General features: G+C 49.8%; 1 protein-coding gene across 5 annotated transcripts in view; it reads right to left on the bottom strand.

Annotated features, from left to right (window-relative positions):
* Positions 1–1186: 1186 nt before the first annotated feature.
* twz (BTB/POZ domain-containing protein twz) overlaps positions 1187–18845 on the bottom strand; it is a 208486-nt gene continuing 190827 nt past the window's right edge. For all 5 annotated transcript variants that reach the window (XM_065425212.1, XM_065425209.1, XM_065425208.1 and 2 more), the window contains 2 exons: positions 12753–12917; positions 1187–2219 (listed from right to left, as the gene is read on the bottom strand). In XM_065425212.1, the coding sequence (XP_065281284.1) occupies positions 1490–2219; positions 12753–12917 (895 nt within the window). In that variant the 3' untranslated portion in view covers positions 1187–1489. The remainder of the gene's footprint in view (positions 2220–12752; positions 12918–18845) is intronic.

Genomic DNA, 18845 nt, shown 5'->3' with positions numbered 1-18845 from the left:
CTGTCCTACCTGATTTGTCTGTTTTGTTTTTTTTCTGGATATTCGCCAGTGTTTTAGCAAGCCCACTCTCTCATCGATGCCGTTGTGTACATTGCGCTTAAAGGATAGGCTTTCTTGTAGTGATATGGTATATACATTGCATCCTTATTATAAAAATTCTAACTTTTGCTATTGTATTTGCTGTGTATGTCAATTGTTCGCTTTCGGGTCAATTGAACCTGCGCTTACATTATTTACGTTGTTTACATTCGGTGTTTTCACTCACGATTGCTATGTATACCTTTCATGCATCGCCTCCCTTACACTGTATGCCCCAGTTGGGCTCTGTAGGTATCCTTAAATTAAAAAAAAAAAGAAAGTTCAGTGCGGCAAGGTTTTCACGTATCTCATCCTATTGTTCGTCATATTTCGCCAGCGTTCGCGCGTCGCAATATTTCATATCCTGTCTACGCTAGGCTAAGCCTACCAAGGGCAGACACTGCAGCTGGCTTGCATGAGTACCTGGACATTACTTCGCAATATGTTGGCTAATCAACAAAGTCTGACTAATAAATTTGTATTTGATCACTTTATGGCACATGTCTCAACTGCGGAATTGAAGCATATCAGTAGTGAGGTAAAACATTCAGCAGAAATATTTCCCTAAGACCAGTTTCAGACAAATACGTCCCAAAATTTCGGGACTAGAGGCAACGATGTTCCAGCTACCACTTAGCACTTCATGATTTCACAGTGCCCAAAATAATTACCCGGAACACCACAAACGCGTTTCCCACTCCAAAAGAAGAATACGCCTGGCTCATGACAAGAGATAATGCAGCCTCGTAGGGAACAGTCTCCCAAACAGCAGTCATAACAGAACATTATTTTCACCTTATGTTTGCCGCTCAGCTGAACCTCAAGAAACAGTTCATGTCAAGGCTTTGACTAAGCAGAGGGCAAAGCCATTATACTGCACGTAATAATCGTGCCATGTGACGGAAAAAATTGCTTGTACGTGCTTCAGATAAAAAAAAAACGAAATGCTTACATATTTTACGACCAGAGCCGTTTTAATTATGTATATAGATGTAATGAGTGCATATGCAATAGCAGGTAAAAAATGTACCTGATAATAGGGGCCCTATACCCGTGCACGCTCGCCGGGAGGCGCACCTTCGACGCATACCAGTTGCAATCCAGATGGTGCGGTCTGAGATCTTTATTGCAGAGTGGCCCGCCATATGACAGCGAAGATACACAGGCTCGTGTTCCAGCGATGAAGCATGTATTACAGAGTGCGCGCGCCCAGGGCCCGCCGAGGGCGGCAAGGGGCGCGCAGTGGTGCGTGTGTGTGTGTAACGTGTAGTGTGGCACAGAGAGGCTGTATGGCACCGCTCCCACGAGAACCCCATTCTTTTCCGGAGCGGGTAGAAGGTAAAAGCCAGTCCACTACGCCGGGGCGCGGGCCTGCGGCAGCGTCCCCGTTCTCTCGCGCACTGTCACCTCGTCAGGCGGGCAGGTTCTTGCGCACAAAGAGGTATTCGCTGAACTGCTGTCCCTCGACACCGCCGCCGTTGGAGGCCATCACCCGGAAGCCGGCGTTCAGCAGCCTCGTGATGGTCTGCAGCGAGTTGAGCTTGCAGTAGCCGTTGAGCGGGAACCGGATCACGTGCTTGGTGTCCTGGTTCCAGGCGACCCCGCTGCGCACGTCCATCAGGGCCTGCGAGATCTCGGGGAAGACGTGCTCGACGAGCGACCGCTCGCCGCTGATGACGATGCGCTCGCCCATCTCGGGGCTGATGTTGAGCGCCAGGCACTGGAAGGCCGAGTCGTGGAAGCGCTCGGCGTCGGGCTCCGAGGGCGCCACCAGGCCGTCGCAGTGGTTGGTCTGGTCGGGCCGCTTGGGCTGCGCCGACGCCGGGCTCAGCGGCGACGTGCTCGTCGTGCTGGCCACGGCGCCGCCCGGCGCCTGCTGCTGGGCGGCGCGCCGCTGCCGCTGGACGCGCAGCATCTCCAGCTGCCGCGTCAGCGCCGGGATGTCGTAGTAGCGCGCCTCCTCGTGGAGCAGCTGGAGCTCGGCGAAGTTGTCCGGCACGGCCAGTGCGTTGGTGCGCAGGAAGTTGAGCACGTGCCGGAACATCTTGCCGTCCCGGTCGATGAAGTAGTGCTGCTTCAGGCTGTCCAGCACGATCGGGATGCTGCCGTTGAACATGCGCGCCAGCCGGGATTCCGGGTACCTGCGCACACACAACAAGGGTTTCGTCCGTCACGCTCCTGTTACACGACACAGCTCGTCGGCTGCTTTCTCAAAGGTGTAAAAATGGCTACGTCGAACTACATAAAACGAAGGCAACGACCGACCTCTCGCAGTTTTGGTTTCCCTTTAAACACAATGCATGTCGTGAAACGCCAGATATTATCAGCCAGCTTTTCGCATGGTAAGGTAAGTCTGGGCTACGCGTGCATATCCCCGGTGCGAAAGACGCACTTGCTGAGGCAGGCGCTGCGCCATGCCCGAACATGCGTCCACAGTTGCCTGGCGATTACCGAGTACAACACCACGGGGCTTCTTCCTGTGAGGTCATTTCTCTCACGACTCCGCGCAGCGGGAAACCAACGTCGTGATATACCGCCATATCGCGATGCGGATCGCTTTAGTTAGACGGCACCGACAGCGATGTTACTTGATGACTTGCCCTATACTCGTTGTTTACGCAAGTGAGCCACGAAAAAAAAAAAAACGCTGACGGCTTTTGTACCTATATAGAGGCAGCCTGTGTCACTGCTCGCATTCTCGAGAGAGTCCAAGCAACGCGGGCTCTGCTGTTCCCACGCGGTTCGGGGGGGGGGGGGGGTGCTCCCTTTCCGAGCAGCGAATTCCGCTACACCGGGAGGGAAGGGCGCGTCGACGATCGCGTAATGAGCGGGTGCATGGGAAGCGCCGCCCTACACAACGCCACTGGACCTGCCTTGGGTCCAAATTAACAGGCTACTATTAATGAGTCGTAGCGGCGATTTATTCTAAAGAAGAAAAGACAAAGACGTCTAAGCTATACGGTGGTCTCGCGAGAATTCGGTATCGCCCCGCTCAGCGCGCACTGAGCGGGCCTGTTTGCCACTCCTCTCCCCCGAGGACTACGTCAGAGCCAGACGGTGGCTATTAAACAGGGCTTAAACTTTACCCCCGAAAAGAAGTATCGAAAAAGAAAACAGAAGGCGCAAGATAGTTTGCTACGCTAGTTTCGCATGCGACGCGATAAAGCTTAAACGAAAAAGCTTCCAACGCGCAAACGTGAGACTGGGAAGCGCCGACCTTGAGAGAACGGCGACGGCTACCCACGTCGCTTTAAAATGCGAAGGAGCGCATGGGAACGGGGGAAAGGCGACGACGGGCAGGACAGATTGAAGTGGCAGTCGCACGAGCGTTCGTGCACCTAAACGCGTGCATGAGAAGAAAGGGTGGCTATTGCACAGATCCTACACACACTTTCACCTACCCAGACTTGTGTTTTCAGAGTTTGTAAAGAAGAATTATTTTTGAAATACAGACCAAGCCACCCACAGTGGCGGCACCCAGTCTCACGTTGGTGCTCTCGCTTTTCCTTGGCTCAGAAGTCAGGTGTGCGAGAACATGCTTAAAGTGCACGGAGAGATCGGGACCAATGTGAAAATTGGGAGACGATGGCCCCTTGTTGCCCTCGTCCTAGCTCTCTGCACTAATATCGACAAAGACAAGTCTTACGCGACGACAGTGATTTTGTTTTTGTTACGCTGCACAGGTGCACCTTAGCGCGTGAAGCTGAGCGTGGGAACTTTTGTGCAATTTTATCGCGTCGTTTCATCTGGTCCTTCAGCAGCGCTACAAAGATGTTTTAAGAGGAAGCTTTAGCTCGGGCCCAACTCCGACGCGGCCTACTCAAATACATGTAAAATCGCAAAAACGTTTTTGTGAGATAACCCCTGGACCGATTTTAATGAAGTTTGTTGCATTTCTGAGAGAAAGTTAAATTCTAGTGACTGATGGAAGCGGAATTTTGATTTAGGGCTTGAATTATGTTAAAAAGATTTTCAAAAATTCAGAAGTTTGAAAAAAATAGAAGCACGAAGTTTACAAACTATAGCTCTGCATCAAAAACAGATATCGCGATTCTGTAAACGGCATCCATTAGACCATTCAAAGCGGACAAATTTGATATGTCATTTTATACGTTACGTGAATTTGTTACGTTATTTACGAGGGTTCTGCAAAAGTTGTAATAACACATTGACACATTTTTTGAGGTTCATGTGTAACATATCAATTTTGTCCGCTTTAGATGTGCTATCAGATACAATTCACAGAATTGCGATATAATTTTTTCTTGCTGGGTTACGGAGTTCTAAACTTGATAGTTTCGTTTTCTGAAATTTGCAATTTTTACCAATTTTTAATAAAAAATTGACAACCTAAATCGAAAATTCGAAACGAACAGTCACTAGATTTTAAGTGTTTCTTTTAAATGCAGCAAACCCAGTCAAATTTGGTGCGGTGGTTGCCGAGAAAAACGAATTCTCCTTTTACATGTATTTAGATAGGAGCACTCGAGCTAAAGCTCCCTCTTAAGGCAGGTACTAAACTTTATTACGGGAGCAAACCAGCTCCAATACGAATACCGAATCCTTATCTCACTGTAGACTCGGCTTATCCGAACATTATAGCCCAGAACTGTGCAGTGCCGTCGGTGCACTTTGAAACGACCATGTAGAAGATGTCATTAGATTTCTTGTGTCCTTTTCTTACAAGGTCTGCGGAAAACAACCTTTAAAGCTGGTAGATGTTTTCAATGAAATCATTTTTCCAGGAACAAACCATATTGTTTATTTTGCTGTTGCAAGTTGAATATACAGAGCTGAACGTACCATATAAATAAATAAATAAATAAATAAATAAATAAATAAATAAATAAATAAATAAATAGAGCGCGCCACGTAGCTGGGCAGAACCAAGGTAATGTTTGCCGTCGCTTGGACCAAGTCGGACAATTGCTTTTTATTTGCCCTAATTAAGTAATTCGCTATTTCAAATAATTAGCCTCTCAATTATTATAATGAGAACAATATCGTCAATCAGAAAATTGTAGGCCATCATGAAAAATTCCCGATCCATCTTTCTGTTGCTCAATGCGCGCTACATAACAGTTTCTTGTTGTTTTTTTTCCCAATCGTTAAGGAAAGCCCACAGAACACAAAAAAGTGCCGCGCGACTAGTCGCGCGCTACCTTTCGAGGGCTTTTGCGGGCTTCTTCCAGGCTTGCAAAAACCTTTTGCAGGCTTGAAAACAAAAAAAAAGAAAGAAAGAAAAAACGAAGAAAATCAGTTCACCGCGCGTGCGCATATACGTTTTTCCAAAGAGGCGTCAGCGCAGCTCCCGTAAGCGCAGGCCTCCTCCCGATACACCCGTGCGGCGTATACAGGGCGCTAGTGCCGAGCGTGAGGCCTGTCGCGCGCGCCCGCTCACGGAAATCAGACGAAGCGGCTCCGGTCATCACGAAAATTCTCGCTTCGCAAAAAGGACGGCGCCGCGAGCGCAGAGGAGGAGTAGCGCAACACTGTCGCGCCTCGGGCGCGTCCCGGGGCGCCGGCCGGGCACGTGGATCCCGCGCCCGGACGGCGAGACCCGCCGAATGGCCGCCATTAATCTCGCCGGGCCGCCTGCGCCCGCGCGCAATTGGACGCCCATTAAGTAATTACCCTGGTGCAAAGCGTTCACAGATGCGGCCGGCCGCAGCATGCATCGCTCGGCCGACCGCGGATGATGGCGCGCTTCGCTGTTCCAGAGGAGAGACCTTGGCCCGCGCTGCGGAAGACGACTGCGAAACACGGTTGATATCGGCGCGAGATTTAGACGGGAGGAGACGAGTTACACAAGGGACAAGCGTCGAACTTCAACTGGGATATTTACTTCGCAACGATGCCCCCCCCCCCCAAAAAAAAAAAACAGTCGCTTCCACCGGGAATACACAACAGCGTTGTCACTGCGCACCATTGTCGTCCAACACGGTCACGGCCTCTTCGCACGCCAACAATGCATCAATGTGCTTAGACAGGCTCCTCTTTTATGCGAAGCATATTACGAGAGCTCAACCCAGCTCCTCAGGCGCGGCGGTGTCGCCTTGAAACCACGTGACACCGTGACGTCACGACAGAGGAGAAGTGGCTTTGGCTCAACTCTTGCAAGACGGGCTGGGTGGGAATCGAACCAGGGTCTCCGGAGTGTGGGACGGAGACGCTACCACTGAGCCACGAGTACGATGCTTCAAAGCGGTACAAAAGCGCCTCTAGTGAATGCGGTGTTGCCTTAGAAACGAGCTGTTTCTAAGGCGTGCGTCTCTTGCTGAGGCGCACATTTCGTTGCCGCGCCGAACGCTGCTTTGCTCGACGCTCACCGCGTCCAATGCGGGGCGCGTAGTCGCTGCCCTGTAGCCCATTGTCTTACACCCCTTGGCGGGTCGACGGGAACGCTGTCGCGTTCCACTCTTGAAGGCGAAGCAGTAATGCATGAGTTGTTTCTTCGTCTAGCCGAACCAAATATAGCCAAGCAACAGCAGTTCACCAGGCTAAACAGTGGTTCAACAACTAAAATAAAGGCTAGTATGCTTCGCATCCTGGGCTTAACCTTACCTAAGCCACAGCCATTTTTTTTTTTTGGCAAGACTATATACAACGCGATGCAAATGTCGCCTATACTTTCGACATAGCTTTGTGCCTGCGCCGTAATGGCCAGAAGAACGCGTGTGTCAGCGAACGCAGGAGAACGAAGACACCTGTTGCAGTGACTGCGACACCACGTACGAAGGCAGTTCATTGAGTCGGGTGGATAGGGATAAGCACCGACGCAATGGCGTGCGAGACGGCTCAGTATAGAGGTACTTGAGAAATTACAACTAGCCGATGAAAGCAACTTACTGTACCCGATAAGCGAAATTGGTCACTGTACGCAGGCGCGGAACTCAAAATTTGATTCGTTTCTTTTGCATGCAAGTCGATAGTACGCGCTAACTTCATGTTCACTAGATTGAAGAAAGGAGTGGGGGTGGAGGAGGTCTTTGGCGACTTCAGACGGGCTTGGCGTACGTGGCATCTGAGCATCTATCTAATCCCTTGGTAGAAAAAAGAAACGAAAAAGAAACGGCCCTTTCGTGTCTCCAGAGCGCCGTACAGTGAGTCGCATACGTAGGTCTCAACAAGACAAGAAGCGAGAATGAGTCGCAGGGTTGATAAAATGAACGGTAAGGGCGCGATTAGCACCAATATAGTAACGAATTAACCGCACTGCACCACAGAGTTCACTATTCCAGTAATCAGCTCATCTGGCCTCTTGGTCGGCTGAGAAAAAGAAGAAAAAAAGGTATGTAAAGAAAAGTTGATGCGAAAGGATTCAACGTGCACGTAAATGCACGTAAAAGAAAGAAAGAAAGAAGGAATGAAAACACTCAACATGAATACAAATAAGAAACAAATAGAGGGTCCGGCAAAAAAAATTAAGGTCTGATCACGGGACGAAGAAAATAATGCAAGAATGTGACGCAATTATGCATCATTGCATCACATTTAAAGCCTCGATTTCTGTGCATATATATACACATACCATGTATACGCCGACGTTGTCTTTCTTCGCGTCGACTTTGGTTGAATCGCGTTTTATTAATACAATTTCTCACCGTAAAGCTTCTTGCCCTGTTAGTTGGGACAAAATTATGTATAAGATATGCAGCGCGACAAGACGAACTATCTTAAATTCTGTCCTTGACGTCTTCCTGGAGTGTAGGAAGGCCGAAGCTGAGAGAAAGAAACATTTTCCCCTGGCATATTGCTAATCTGTCCCTCTTCACCCCGTTATGTTTCTTGGCCAAGAACCGCTCATTACCACTAAAGCTGTCCTCGGTGTTTTTATTGATGTTATCCTACATGTTATAAGTCCATCACATTCGTAGCGCATCCTGTTTCGAGAGGATGCCGCTGTGATAATTTTTTTTTACATAGCACATGCCTCCAGGCCCTTGCGTTTCAAGGGCCCTAACGAGGCAGTAGTGCTCTAGCCGATTCAAGCATCTGACATGTTTTCTACATTGTATCGTTCTTTCGCAATGGATTTTAATGATCATAGTACACGTCATTTGCCATCAACATAATGTTATTACAGATAAATTTTACGCACTTTAGAGCTACTATTTTCAAGGCCCCTTTACAGCCACGTCACATCAACGTCATAAAACTCGTAAGTGCAATGCGAACTCATCACCACGGACCTGGCGCTCTTTGGCCATACCTGGTCCTTGTGCCAATAAACGCCACACATTCATTCATATTTTAAATTCCGGGGCTTTACGTGCCAAACAATGAAGGAAGCGATCGTATTATGAGGTACACCGTAATGCAGGACTCCGGATCAATCTTGAATATCTGGGCTTCTTTAGCGTGCGCCCAGAGCACGGTACACGCGAGCACATATTGAGAGCAGATGTTGACGAAACGCATCTTCGGTGGCAAAACGCGTCTGTCGACGTGTAACTAAGTGCGCCCATGTAAAGTTTAGCTTAGGCCTCGCCCTCGAGACGCGAAGCCGAGCTTGCTTCACGGCGAAGGTCGGCGGCAGCGCGGGGACGACAGCCGGCGCCCGCAGCGACGGCTCGCGAGCGCGCGATGATGGGAGAGAGATTGACCGCGCCCCTTCGCGGCTTCGGAGAGCGGACCGGGCGCCTCGTCGTCGATCGTTTGAACCGCTCATTTGCCGCGCTGGCACGACCCTGCCCGAGGCGCCCGGCCCGAATCTCAGGGTGTCAAGGCTGTGCAGATCGGCTACGGGAAGCCGCGCGAAAGATCACTCGAGTTTACCAGGGCTCAGTTCGGCTCCTATTAAGCACCTGCGGGACGCGCAATGTGCGAAGCGGATAAAGCTGTTCGGGCTGTTGAAGTGACGTCGAATGGAGACGAAACGACGCTAAATATACGATGTATGTCTGCCCGATGAATACAGCTTTAAAAGGCTACGGAAGAGAAACACTATAGGCCAGGTAAGTGACTGCTCTTTAAGAAAAGAAAGGTCCAGCCGTTTTTATTCGGCGCAATGAGGTGAATTATTAACGGAACAAAATGAAGGCTACAGCTCCCATTTCTTAATGCATTTCTGCATTCCCGGACGTATACAACGCGTATTTGCGCTCTGTTTCGTCCCATCGCAAGTTCCATCCTGGAGCACGGAGTAGGAGCGACCCGGGGAAGGACAACGACTGGCTCGACCGCCGGGCACACGGTTGCCACGCCGAGACGCAAACTGCGCCCGCGACCGGTCGCGCGATGTCGGCGGCGCGTGAAAGCGACGCAGTACGCGCGCGCGAGCGATCACGAGGCTTTCGGAGCGCCGCGGCTGATTGCAGCCTTTCGAGCGATGGGCGGTCACGCGACTGCCGCTCGGGCGCCCGGCACGCGGCGTCCGCTCGATCCGCAGCGACTGAACCACGGCGGCGCGCTTGAAGCAGCAACCACGTGGGCTGAGCCCGCCTCCGAGGCATTCTTCGGCGCGCTGGCCCGCACTGTCGCGTGGCGTCAGCGCGTCGACTTCGCGCATGCGTAGAGGTTGCTATGTCGCGCCTGGAGTGGGCGCCGCACGGGTGCACGCATAAAATCGGCGATCACGCGGGAAACGACTTCGTAGTTGCGTCGCGGCGATCGCGTATATAGCGTAGAATCGAGCTTTGGACGCGTTCGACGATGGCGCGACGAAAATTCGACGGAAATACGTTCGACGCGATTTATGCTGAATAACTCCCGCGAAAATCCGAACCAAGGAGAATGGCTTTTTCTTTTTCTTTTTTTTTTAAACGAAAGATAACGTTTGGAAGCCAGCCAGATTCCGCTCCTCAACTAAGTTCGCGTAACTTTCACGTGGACACTGACTTGCCCTTTCGTTGCACTACAAAAAGCCGTCGCGTAATTATTTTCCCCCTGCGTTTCTTTTTTTTAAGACGACTAGCTTTCTTTAGTTCTTTTTGGTCGTTTCTTGCGGTTGGTCGGTGGTGGTCGATGGTCGTACTCAGCAAAGAAAACGTTCGTTCGTCCGTTCGTGCTATTCGCTTATACTGACAAGCATAGTCGATGGTTTCTGCACATTTTTTTTTCTTCACACACTGCACTGTACGTCCTACGTACTCAGGTCGATAGCGGGTGCCACATATGAGCGTGCAGCAAGCCGTCACGAGAATAAAAGCTGCGCACGCCACTAGAGCTGTCGTTGGGGCATTGCGCGATGGTGAAGTACTGTATGCTGTGTTTAGTTTAAGAAGAGCACCGTAGGTGAGATAGCAACACTGGTACGCGGCGCGTAGTCAGATCCGGGTGCGTCGTACGACTACGTGACGGTGTGACCAGAACTGCCGTGTTCTGGATCCCCGCAGTGCTATAAATATGAGCGGAACATACGGCGAAAGCACTCATGCACTGGGAGTGTCAAAGAACCTAAGGTGACTGAAATAATAATCCCGGAACACCTACTGTCTCACTCCCGTCACCGATGTCGCTTTGGTACAAAATATTTCGTACTAACTAACTAACTAACTAACTAACTAACTAACTAACTAACTAACTAACTAACTAACTAACTAACTAACTAACTAACTAACTAACTAACTAACTAACTAACTAACTAACTAAATAAATAAAAATGATTTTCTTTTTGTATTAGGGATGAACACGCTCAAATGCGCCCAATTTCCTTGGCTTTCGCAAGTGTTTTCTAGTTCATTAAAACGTGTCCAAATGTTCGTTTTCCCCGTTACCGATATATATTACGCGCAGATTTTATATTCCCGCTTGAACTGAAAGCACACCCATCTTTCCTTGCTCGCCTTTTTCATAATTCCGAGGTCAGCTTCTCTGCAGTACAGGTTTTCCTTCACGCTAACGATGAGTCGCGTCCTTTATACAAACTCCAAATCAGCTATCAGAAGACGCAGTGCGCCTGGGGTCGACGAGCGCAGCTGACTACATTGCGTAAGCGACCGCTTCACTGCGTATAATTTGCGTCCAAGACGCGCGCTACACAGCCACGGTGAAGGGAAACGTGCAATGTCGAGGTACGGAGGCCTACCAAAAAGAAGAAGATAAAGATACTAAAAAAACTCCGAATGGAAGAATATTATTCTTGCCAACAAATTTGTTTCTTGACTGCATTGCGCGAGAGGTGAGAAAAAAACAAACAACGAAGAATAAAGTTCTTACGAACAGACGAACCGTCTGTTCGTCTGTTCGATGCCGGTCGTTACGATGGCTCTGTGAAAGCATTGTGAAATGCGGACCGCGTCTTGGGGGTAGCCGTGCCCACGGTGGGGCACGGTCGAGTGACGGCGGCGTTGGCATACTGCACGGTGCGTATGGTGGTGTCGACCAGAAACGGTGGCGCCGGTACAGTAGGGCCGGTCCGCCGGAAGGAAACGCGGGCCGGGGTTCCGCGCACCTCGCGGTCCCAGCCCGCCGCGGGATCAAAGCAGCGGCGCCGGTGGAGACGCCCCGCGGCCATCCGAGCTGCGCCGCTGTTAATGAATGCGGTCGCCGCCTGCCTCCGCGGTTCGCCCCGGGGGTTGCCGAGTTCGAGGGGCTGCCGCCGCTCTTCACGTTTTTTTTTCTCTCTCTTTTGCCTCGCGTTAACGCAGAGTGGCGGCACACACGGCATGCGGGTTAGCCCCGGAGCGACCAAACGCCGGCGAGCGTTGTTCGGTACTTTCGCATTTTCTTTTTCGCTTCAGGCCAGCAGCGGCAAAGCTATTCATTGATAATTCTCGGGCGGCGCTGAACTCTGCCCGATGATCGCTCGTTTGTCAAAGCCGGCTCAAACGTTCTCCCTCGCGAACGCGTAATCGAACTCATCTGTCGGGACGAAACTGACCAGAGGCCCCCCCCCCCCCCCCCCCCCCTGCGCTTTGGCGAACGCTCGTGGCCACGTCAGCCGCCGATTGCCTGTCATAGGAGTAGAAAACGAGGCAAAAACAGTGAAATCTCTCTCTCTCTCTCTTTCCAAAGAGAGTTGCGTGCTGCGCCTTTGTTTTCTTGTCCCCGAACTGTAGCTATCATAGCTTTCTCTCTTTACACGTTTCGCAGTTCTTGTCCGTTTCGCACTTCTGAGACTGTCGCCACGGCTGTTACAATTGCACTGTTTATTTGATCTTGCTGATAGCATTCCTGTGTTTGTACGCTTTGTTTCGTTTGTTCACGGAGGAAGATTGAGAGAGAGGACGAGGGGAAAACAGTGAAAAAAAAAAAAGGGGGGGAGCATATTGCGCGTGACGTATTTTAAGGAACTGAAACCAAGAGCCCATTTTTTTTTTTCGAGATATAATTTTCCAAAATGTTGGACAGAATACATGGGCGTTCCAGTTGCTTTTGTGCTTCAATGCATAAAAGCACGTTTTGTTAAAAAAAAGTAAGTGGCCCAACAGCGCATTGTTACGGCGAGTTTGACAGCGCAAGTCTCGAATCTTGTGTCATTCGGGAAATTCATTGCAAGCGGATACTCCTGACAAACTTATCGGCTACAATTCGTAAATTGCAAAAGGTGCCGTAGAATAATTAATTAACAATTCAGTTAGTGGATTTATGTTAATTAGTTGCATATTTGTTTCGAGTGTCCGTTTCACTGAATGATCAGCTCAAGGACTAGAAATAGGTAATGCGCAACAGGCCATCTTTTAGAACTTTCATAGAACTTAAAAATTATCACCCCGCATGAAAGCACGTACTTGGTGAGTGTCTCCAGCGACGAGGTGTAGATTGTGCCACCGACATCGATGTGCACGGGCGCCGTGTATCGCGACGCCGCGGCGACGCAAGGAATGCCGGAGATCTTGGGACTGAAGTTGGTGTCCGGCGAGGCGGACAGCATCAGCTTCGGGTCCATCCAACTCCTGCACACCGAGGACAAGCACAAATTGATCACACAAAGAGAGCATGCACAGGCGTCCATCATATGCACTCATTAGCAACTAGAATAATCGCGCGACGTTACAGCGTTATAAATTTGTTGTTTTCCGACAACAAATCTTTTTGAAGTCTTTTTTCTTTCTTTTTTTTCCCCGATGGAGAGACACGGTGTCTTCAAATGGATTTAAAACGGCGTACTTTCGTACAACGCACGCGGGAGTTGTGGTAAAGGGACCCACCAGTCGGCAAAACTGACCAGCGCTCCGTAATTAACGACTGTGCAGAATTACCTGTACGTTGCCAAAAAATATGCAGACAAGCATAGGCTTCCTATTCGCGTTTCAGTAGGCCGAACATTGTTATAGAATTCAGGCTAGCTGGGTTTGTTAAACAGCGCGAGGAAATCGACACCTCTGCAAGGTTCTGACTGACTGTACATGCTTATCGCGGCAGGACCTTTGCAGAACATTAGCCCCCATATTTATCTGTCACCTAAACCGGTAACTGACAGTCAGACCAACCTGCCTACACGTTTGTTCGACGCACGAGCCACCCGCAGTCGGGGGCATTGCCAGTGCAATGTGAAGGCGAAACTTGCAGAATTAAGTGCTTGACACGCAGTTTCTCGTGTAATGAACACAACAACTGTTCATGCTTGCATGCTTCTATCGGAGGAGTACGTGCGCTGCAACAGCAGCCTCGGTGTTCGAGCCCGCAGTGTGTCTTTCTCCGCACACCTCTCGCTCAAGTAGTGAAGCCAACCTCCAGGCAGATTACTGGCACCGCGCGGCGGCGAACAAGAACAGCCCCACAGAGAGTTCCCACCTGCTCCGACAGCAGTTGCCGAGGCTTTGGGGGATGGATATATATTTAGAGGCACTGTATCCGGGTGGGGACAGGTGTCAGCTTGTTACAAAGGAACGTTTATGTGACCAACATTTCATTCATGTTCTGAAATATTAATTCTGTCATCCTCCTCTATCAATCATTCAGCCTCCTCCTAACTAGCTCTACTGCTTGCTTATTAATCTAAAATACCGTCCCAACCAATCATCGGTTCAGAAGGCAGTGAAGGCACTTTTGTGGTTCCTGAAAACGTCTGGCTTGTACGAGCGGCTTTGACTCTAGTACTGTCCGTGCATGTCTCTATAACCCCCCTCCATCTCCCTTCCCTTTCTTCACCTTCTCTTTTCCCTCAGCGTAGGGTAGCCGAAAGGACTCTTGACTGGTTAACATCTCTGTTCTCTCTTTCTCTCTCCGTCCTTGGCAGCTTTTAAATCCAATTCCTATTTGGACCTATGCGCTTGCCTCGTGCAGTGGGGCTGAAGGGAATTACAGTGTATTAAGATATCATCCATCATTTTCCCGGCGGCAAATATCACCAGAACTGCCAAACTTTCGCCTTTAGCATTTAGTACTCAATCACCGAGTCCTAGCCTGAAAAAGTAAATGACTCCCCTTGGAGAGCTGAAAAAAGAAAGGCATTTCATTTATGACGCCCTCTTAAGCCGCCCTGTAGAAGTCTAATGTTTCTTTATATGGCGGCGGCGCCAACGCCACGATCTACTACACTACATTCCAATTACTACACACCGGTGGAGTGTAGCAATTGAGAATAACTAAGGAGCGCGAGGGCACTGGACCCGACCAATCGCAGCACGGCATCAGAAGGCGGCGGGGGAGGGACAGCGAAATTAGGTCAATGGATGAGGGAGCCAACGGTGAGGCATATATGGTGAAAATGGACGGATCGCGGAATTAACAATTCGCTGTAAACAAGAAAAAAAAAGTTACCAGTGGGCAACCTAGGGTCTCAATCTGGCTAAGATGGCTCTGAAATATCCACTGCTTTGACAACTAGGTCACAACGTGGATATTTTGTTAATTATTATTCTTTAATACGTGGAAAGCAAACACAGACGTAAACAAAGCACCACGCGCACATCCACTTCACAAGCGTTCGAAGCTGGACTAGTCTGTTTTCGTTCAACACGGCCAAACAGCACACACGACGGAACAAAACATACAAACAGGGCTATAGGCGCGCTAAACAACTGATTTTTACTCGCAGCCATACAGTACAGATAAGACAGAGGTGGTAACTCTGCAGACACAAACAGCCGACCGGCAAGTACCGCGTTTTTCCAGTGCGGGTCGTCCGAGCATCTCTATTAACCATTAATAATAATGGCTGCATTAATCAAGGGGCTCAAGAAAAACTGGCGCTGCCGATTGCTTCCTTTAACAGGTAACGTGCAGCCGCATCGGCACTGCAGCTGCTATAGGAGGTCACAAAGCAAGTGATCAAACTGTCGCTCAAGATTAGCCGCGTTTGTTGTCGTTATGACGCAACCAACCGAAAATACATTTTTGTAAATTGGATGACTCAACAGAGCAGTTAGGAGCTGCTCTTGCAGGCTTTATTATTATTATTTACTGCTAGCTTATATCTATATAAGCTAGCAGTAAGTAATACGCTATATATATAGCGCAAGCAAAAATTGTGTTTCGCTATAACCTACACCACCTCGTTATAACAGAACATTCATTAAATTAAAGCGGGGGCAACGAAGTTTTATGTACAATACTTTGTATCCGATACTTCGTTATTTCTTCGTTCCTTATATTGAGGTCAGACTAAATATTTTCTTCATCTCCCTCTCCGCTGGAAGTACCTACAGATGTATCCGCTAACCGATGTACTGATTCAGATCCCACTGTCATGAAGCCAGCGCCAGCATGAATTACATACGGCGAGAGCGCGCCAAAGCCAAGTGGATTACTGGATATAAGCAAGCAAGCGATTAACACAAGTACACTAATATTACTGACCGTTGCTGACAATAATGTGTGCACGATTTAGGTAAGCGTGGATTCTCTCGTCCCCTCATTTGTGATAACCTGTTTTTAGTTTTTTTAGCTTAATCTCTTCTTACACCTGATGTTCGACGACTTGCATTGCCTTTTCGATTGAATCATTTTATTTGCTTGCTGCAGCCGGCTATATGACGTTTCTAGTTGTTTATGCAGCACGTATCATTTGCAAATCATTTTTTGGCAAGGATTACATGTACTACGTATATGTTTCAGGCTGATTTGTCTAATTCTGGAAGGATCTTGTGTCTTACTTGCATGAACGCACATTTTAGTCACATCCCCTACTGTCATCGGTTTAAACTAATTCAACGCATCGCGCCTATCTCTGTTTTGTGATACAAGAATAAAACCGAGTTGAGTTTAACGTTCGAAACATTAGTGCGGATGTCGACCATTGTCGCACGGCAACGTTTAACACCCCACCTAAAGTTGTACCGACCAGTTCACTTCTGCGTAGAGCGGACGAGCTGCCAGCTCCGGTGGACGGTTCGTGCGCTCTACACGACAGTGAGCGCGTCTGTACGTGTGCGTAGAGCACGTCATGCACCGTCCTGCCGGATCGACGCAAGCGATACAGCTTAGGAAGAGAAACTAGCTTTCTTAGTTTCTTTTCACGAGCACGCAATCCGCGTACCCGTTCCGTGTACATAAACAGGCGTGACAGCCGGCGAACAGACATTCCGAGCCTGACAATGCCACAATCTGCGTAAATGATTCATGGCAGTCGGTCTCGGCGCAGCCGCTACACACAGCGGCGTCGACTACTTACTGCCGGGTCGCCGCCAGGCGGATGCCAAGCCAGGCGTAAGCCGCCATCCCGGGCTCGCATGCGCGCGGAAGCCTTGTTTTCGATAACGTATCGCTAATCATGACGAAGAATAGCTACGCGCCGGGGGCGCCTTGACGAATGAGCCGGTCGACGACGAGGCCGTCGCCGCCGCCGCGGCTGCTGCCGGGATTTCGCACGCGCCTCGAGACGACAGCCTGTGCCTCGGTGACGATCACTCGCGGCTTTCCCTCTGTTTGCATAATGGCCCGAAGATGGATGCGACTGACGGGGGTGAGGCGCGAGGACGAAAACAGGTTCCCTTTTCTACTTTTTTTTTTTTCGTTGCTAAAAAACTGCACACACGCCTGACCGATGTCGCGGTTTCGCGGAACTCCGCGAAGCCCTTCAAACGTGCTGCTGCCGTTGTGCGGCTGGCAGCGCGAGATCGCGCAGGGTACAGTATGGGCGACGACGAAGAAGAAGAAAAAAAGAGTCCCGCCCGTCGGCCCCGTTCTCGGCGCTCTCACGAACCCGGGCGGCCTCCGCTGCGCAGCGGCGTACGTATACACGCTGGCAGGCAGCAGATTGTTCGTGCGAGCCGGCTTTCGTTCCGAGAAATGTCGCGCTCGTCGTGCTCCGCACGAGCACAGCGCGGCCAGCGATAAGCACTCATCGAAGATTCAAGCAAGGAGGCGGTCGGAACCGAACTGTTCGAAGAACGACAGAATTGAAAGGACTAGTCTCGGCCTTCTTATACACACCGCCGCAAACGTGCCCCGCGCTCCTCCTCCATTCTGCAGTCGTAATCCGGCACGGAAGAATACGGACGAGAGGCGCTTTTTGCGTTCGCCACCACCGCGCGCTGCTTCGAAGAGAAAGGGGGAGTGAGAAACATTCGGGTTTGCTTGAGACACAGATGCAGCACGTGCGCTTTTCCTTGCCCGTCCATCATTACAGTTTGCGGCGGGAACGAAGCGTACATGTAAACACACTCCGTTCTGCGGAATTGACACAGCTCTGGGCGTTACAGCTGAATGGATACACGCACGCTATCCTGAGAAGAATACGTTTTTTTTTAACTTTCTGCGAGGCTAGAGCTCTATAACGCTCTAGCGTGACTTCTCGTACTCCTTAACATCGCCCTATCTTTCTTTCGCGCTCAACAATACCAGCTCGCAAATATAGACGGTAACCAGCTCGTCATGAACGTTACAGTGTAGGTCCGGGTCAACGTTGTCCGGGTGACGGCGAGAAATGTAATCCCAGAGCCGCATTTTGTATTTCATTTCCCCGTTCTTTTGGCGCTTCGACATTGGCTCGGAAGCCGTTGCGCCACCGTTATCATGGCGAACGGTCACTCCGCGCGATGGCTGATAAGACAAGAAGAATGAAAATTACATGCAAGACAAATAATTATGGTCCCTGGAAAGTAGAAAACTGCGTGGGAAGATCCAGTAGACAATGGCGAGCGTAGGAAACTTATGTACGCGGAAAGAAAAACGTAAGATCGAGACTAACATTTTTAAATACGATCGCGAAGAGCTTGCGGAAGCCATATGGATGGTCAGCGCCCCCCAGATTCACTTGACTAAATGTTTTTTTTTTTGTTTTTCGAGATGCCGCGATGAAACTGCGGTTTAAAAAAAAGAAACTGCACTTGAGGAGGACGGACTGAAGTTACTCGTTTGAAAAATCTTCGACTCATCCAGGAAAGCCCGCGAGCTCCAAAATTTGTTACGCTTGATTTCAATGAGTCGTCTAAAATGTCACCGATAACTTTCAGATCTGCGCCGAGTTCAAAAACAGCGCGAAGGATTTAGGTTTGAGAAATGCTCGCGAATAGTGGCAACGTCCATTCACAACTCTACAGATCTCAATAGATCGATAACTGAGCGCTTCTGATGACTGCGCCAGCCAAGCGACATTTCCGCAGTAACCTCCATAGCGGCAGGTTCTTTCCATCGGGCGCATAAATCGTTTTATGTGGTGTGTATATATATATATATATAACTTCGATATCCAGAGGCTGAGCTAAGCAGGCGTAACGAACCGAATATGCCACCAGCCACACTGCCGCCCACGTGTCGTCACAGGCAAGCGCGTCTGTAAACACGGAGCTGATCGACAGAGCTTCGGGCGGTCCATCTTTACGCGCCCGGCGGGATATGTTCCGTTCATCCAGCGTTCTCTCTTTGAGAAACATCTTCTGATTAATGGCAAATGTGTTGTCTCGGGCTTGCCTTCGCTTCAGCGCGCGATGGACATC

Source organism: Dermacentor albipictus, chromosome 1 (genome assembly GCF_038994185.2).
Source record: "Dermacentor albipictus isolate Rhodes 1998 colony chromosome 1, USDA_Dalb.pri_finalv2, whole genome shotgun sequence".
NCBI lineage: Eukaryota > Metazoa > Arthropoda > Arachnida > Ixodida > Ixodidae > Dermacentor > Dermacentor albipictus.
This window is presented reverse-complemented; position numbering and strand designations above follow the sequence as displayed.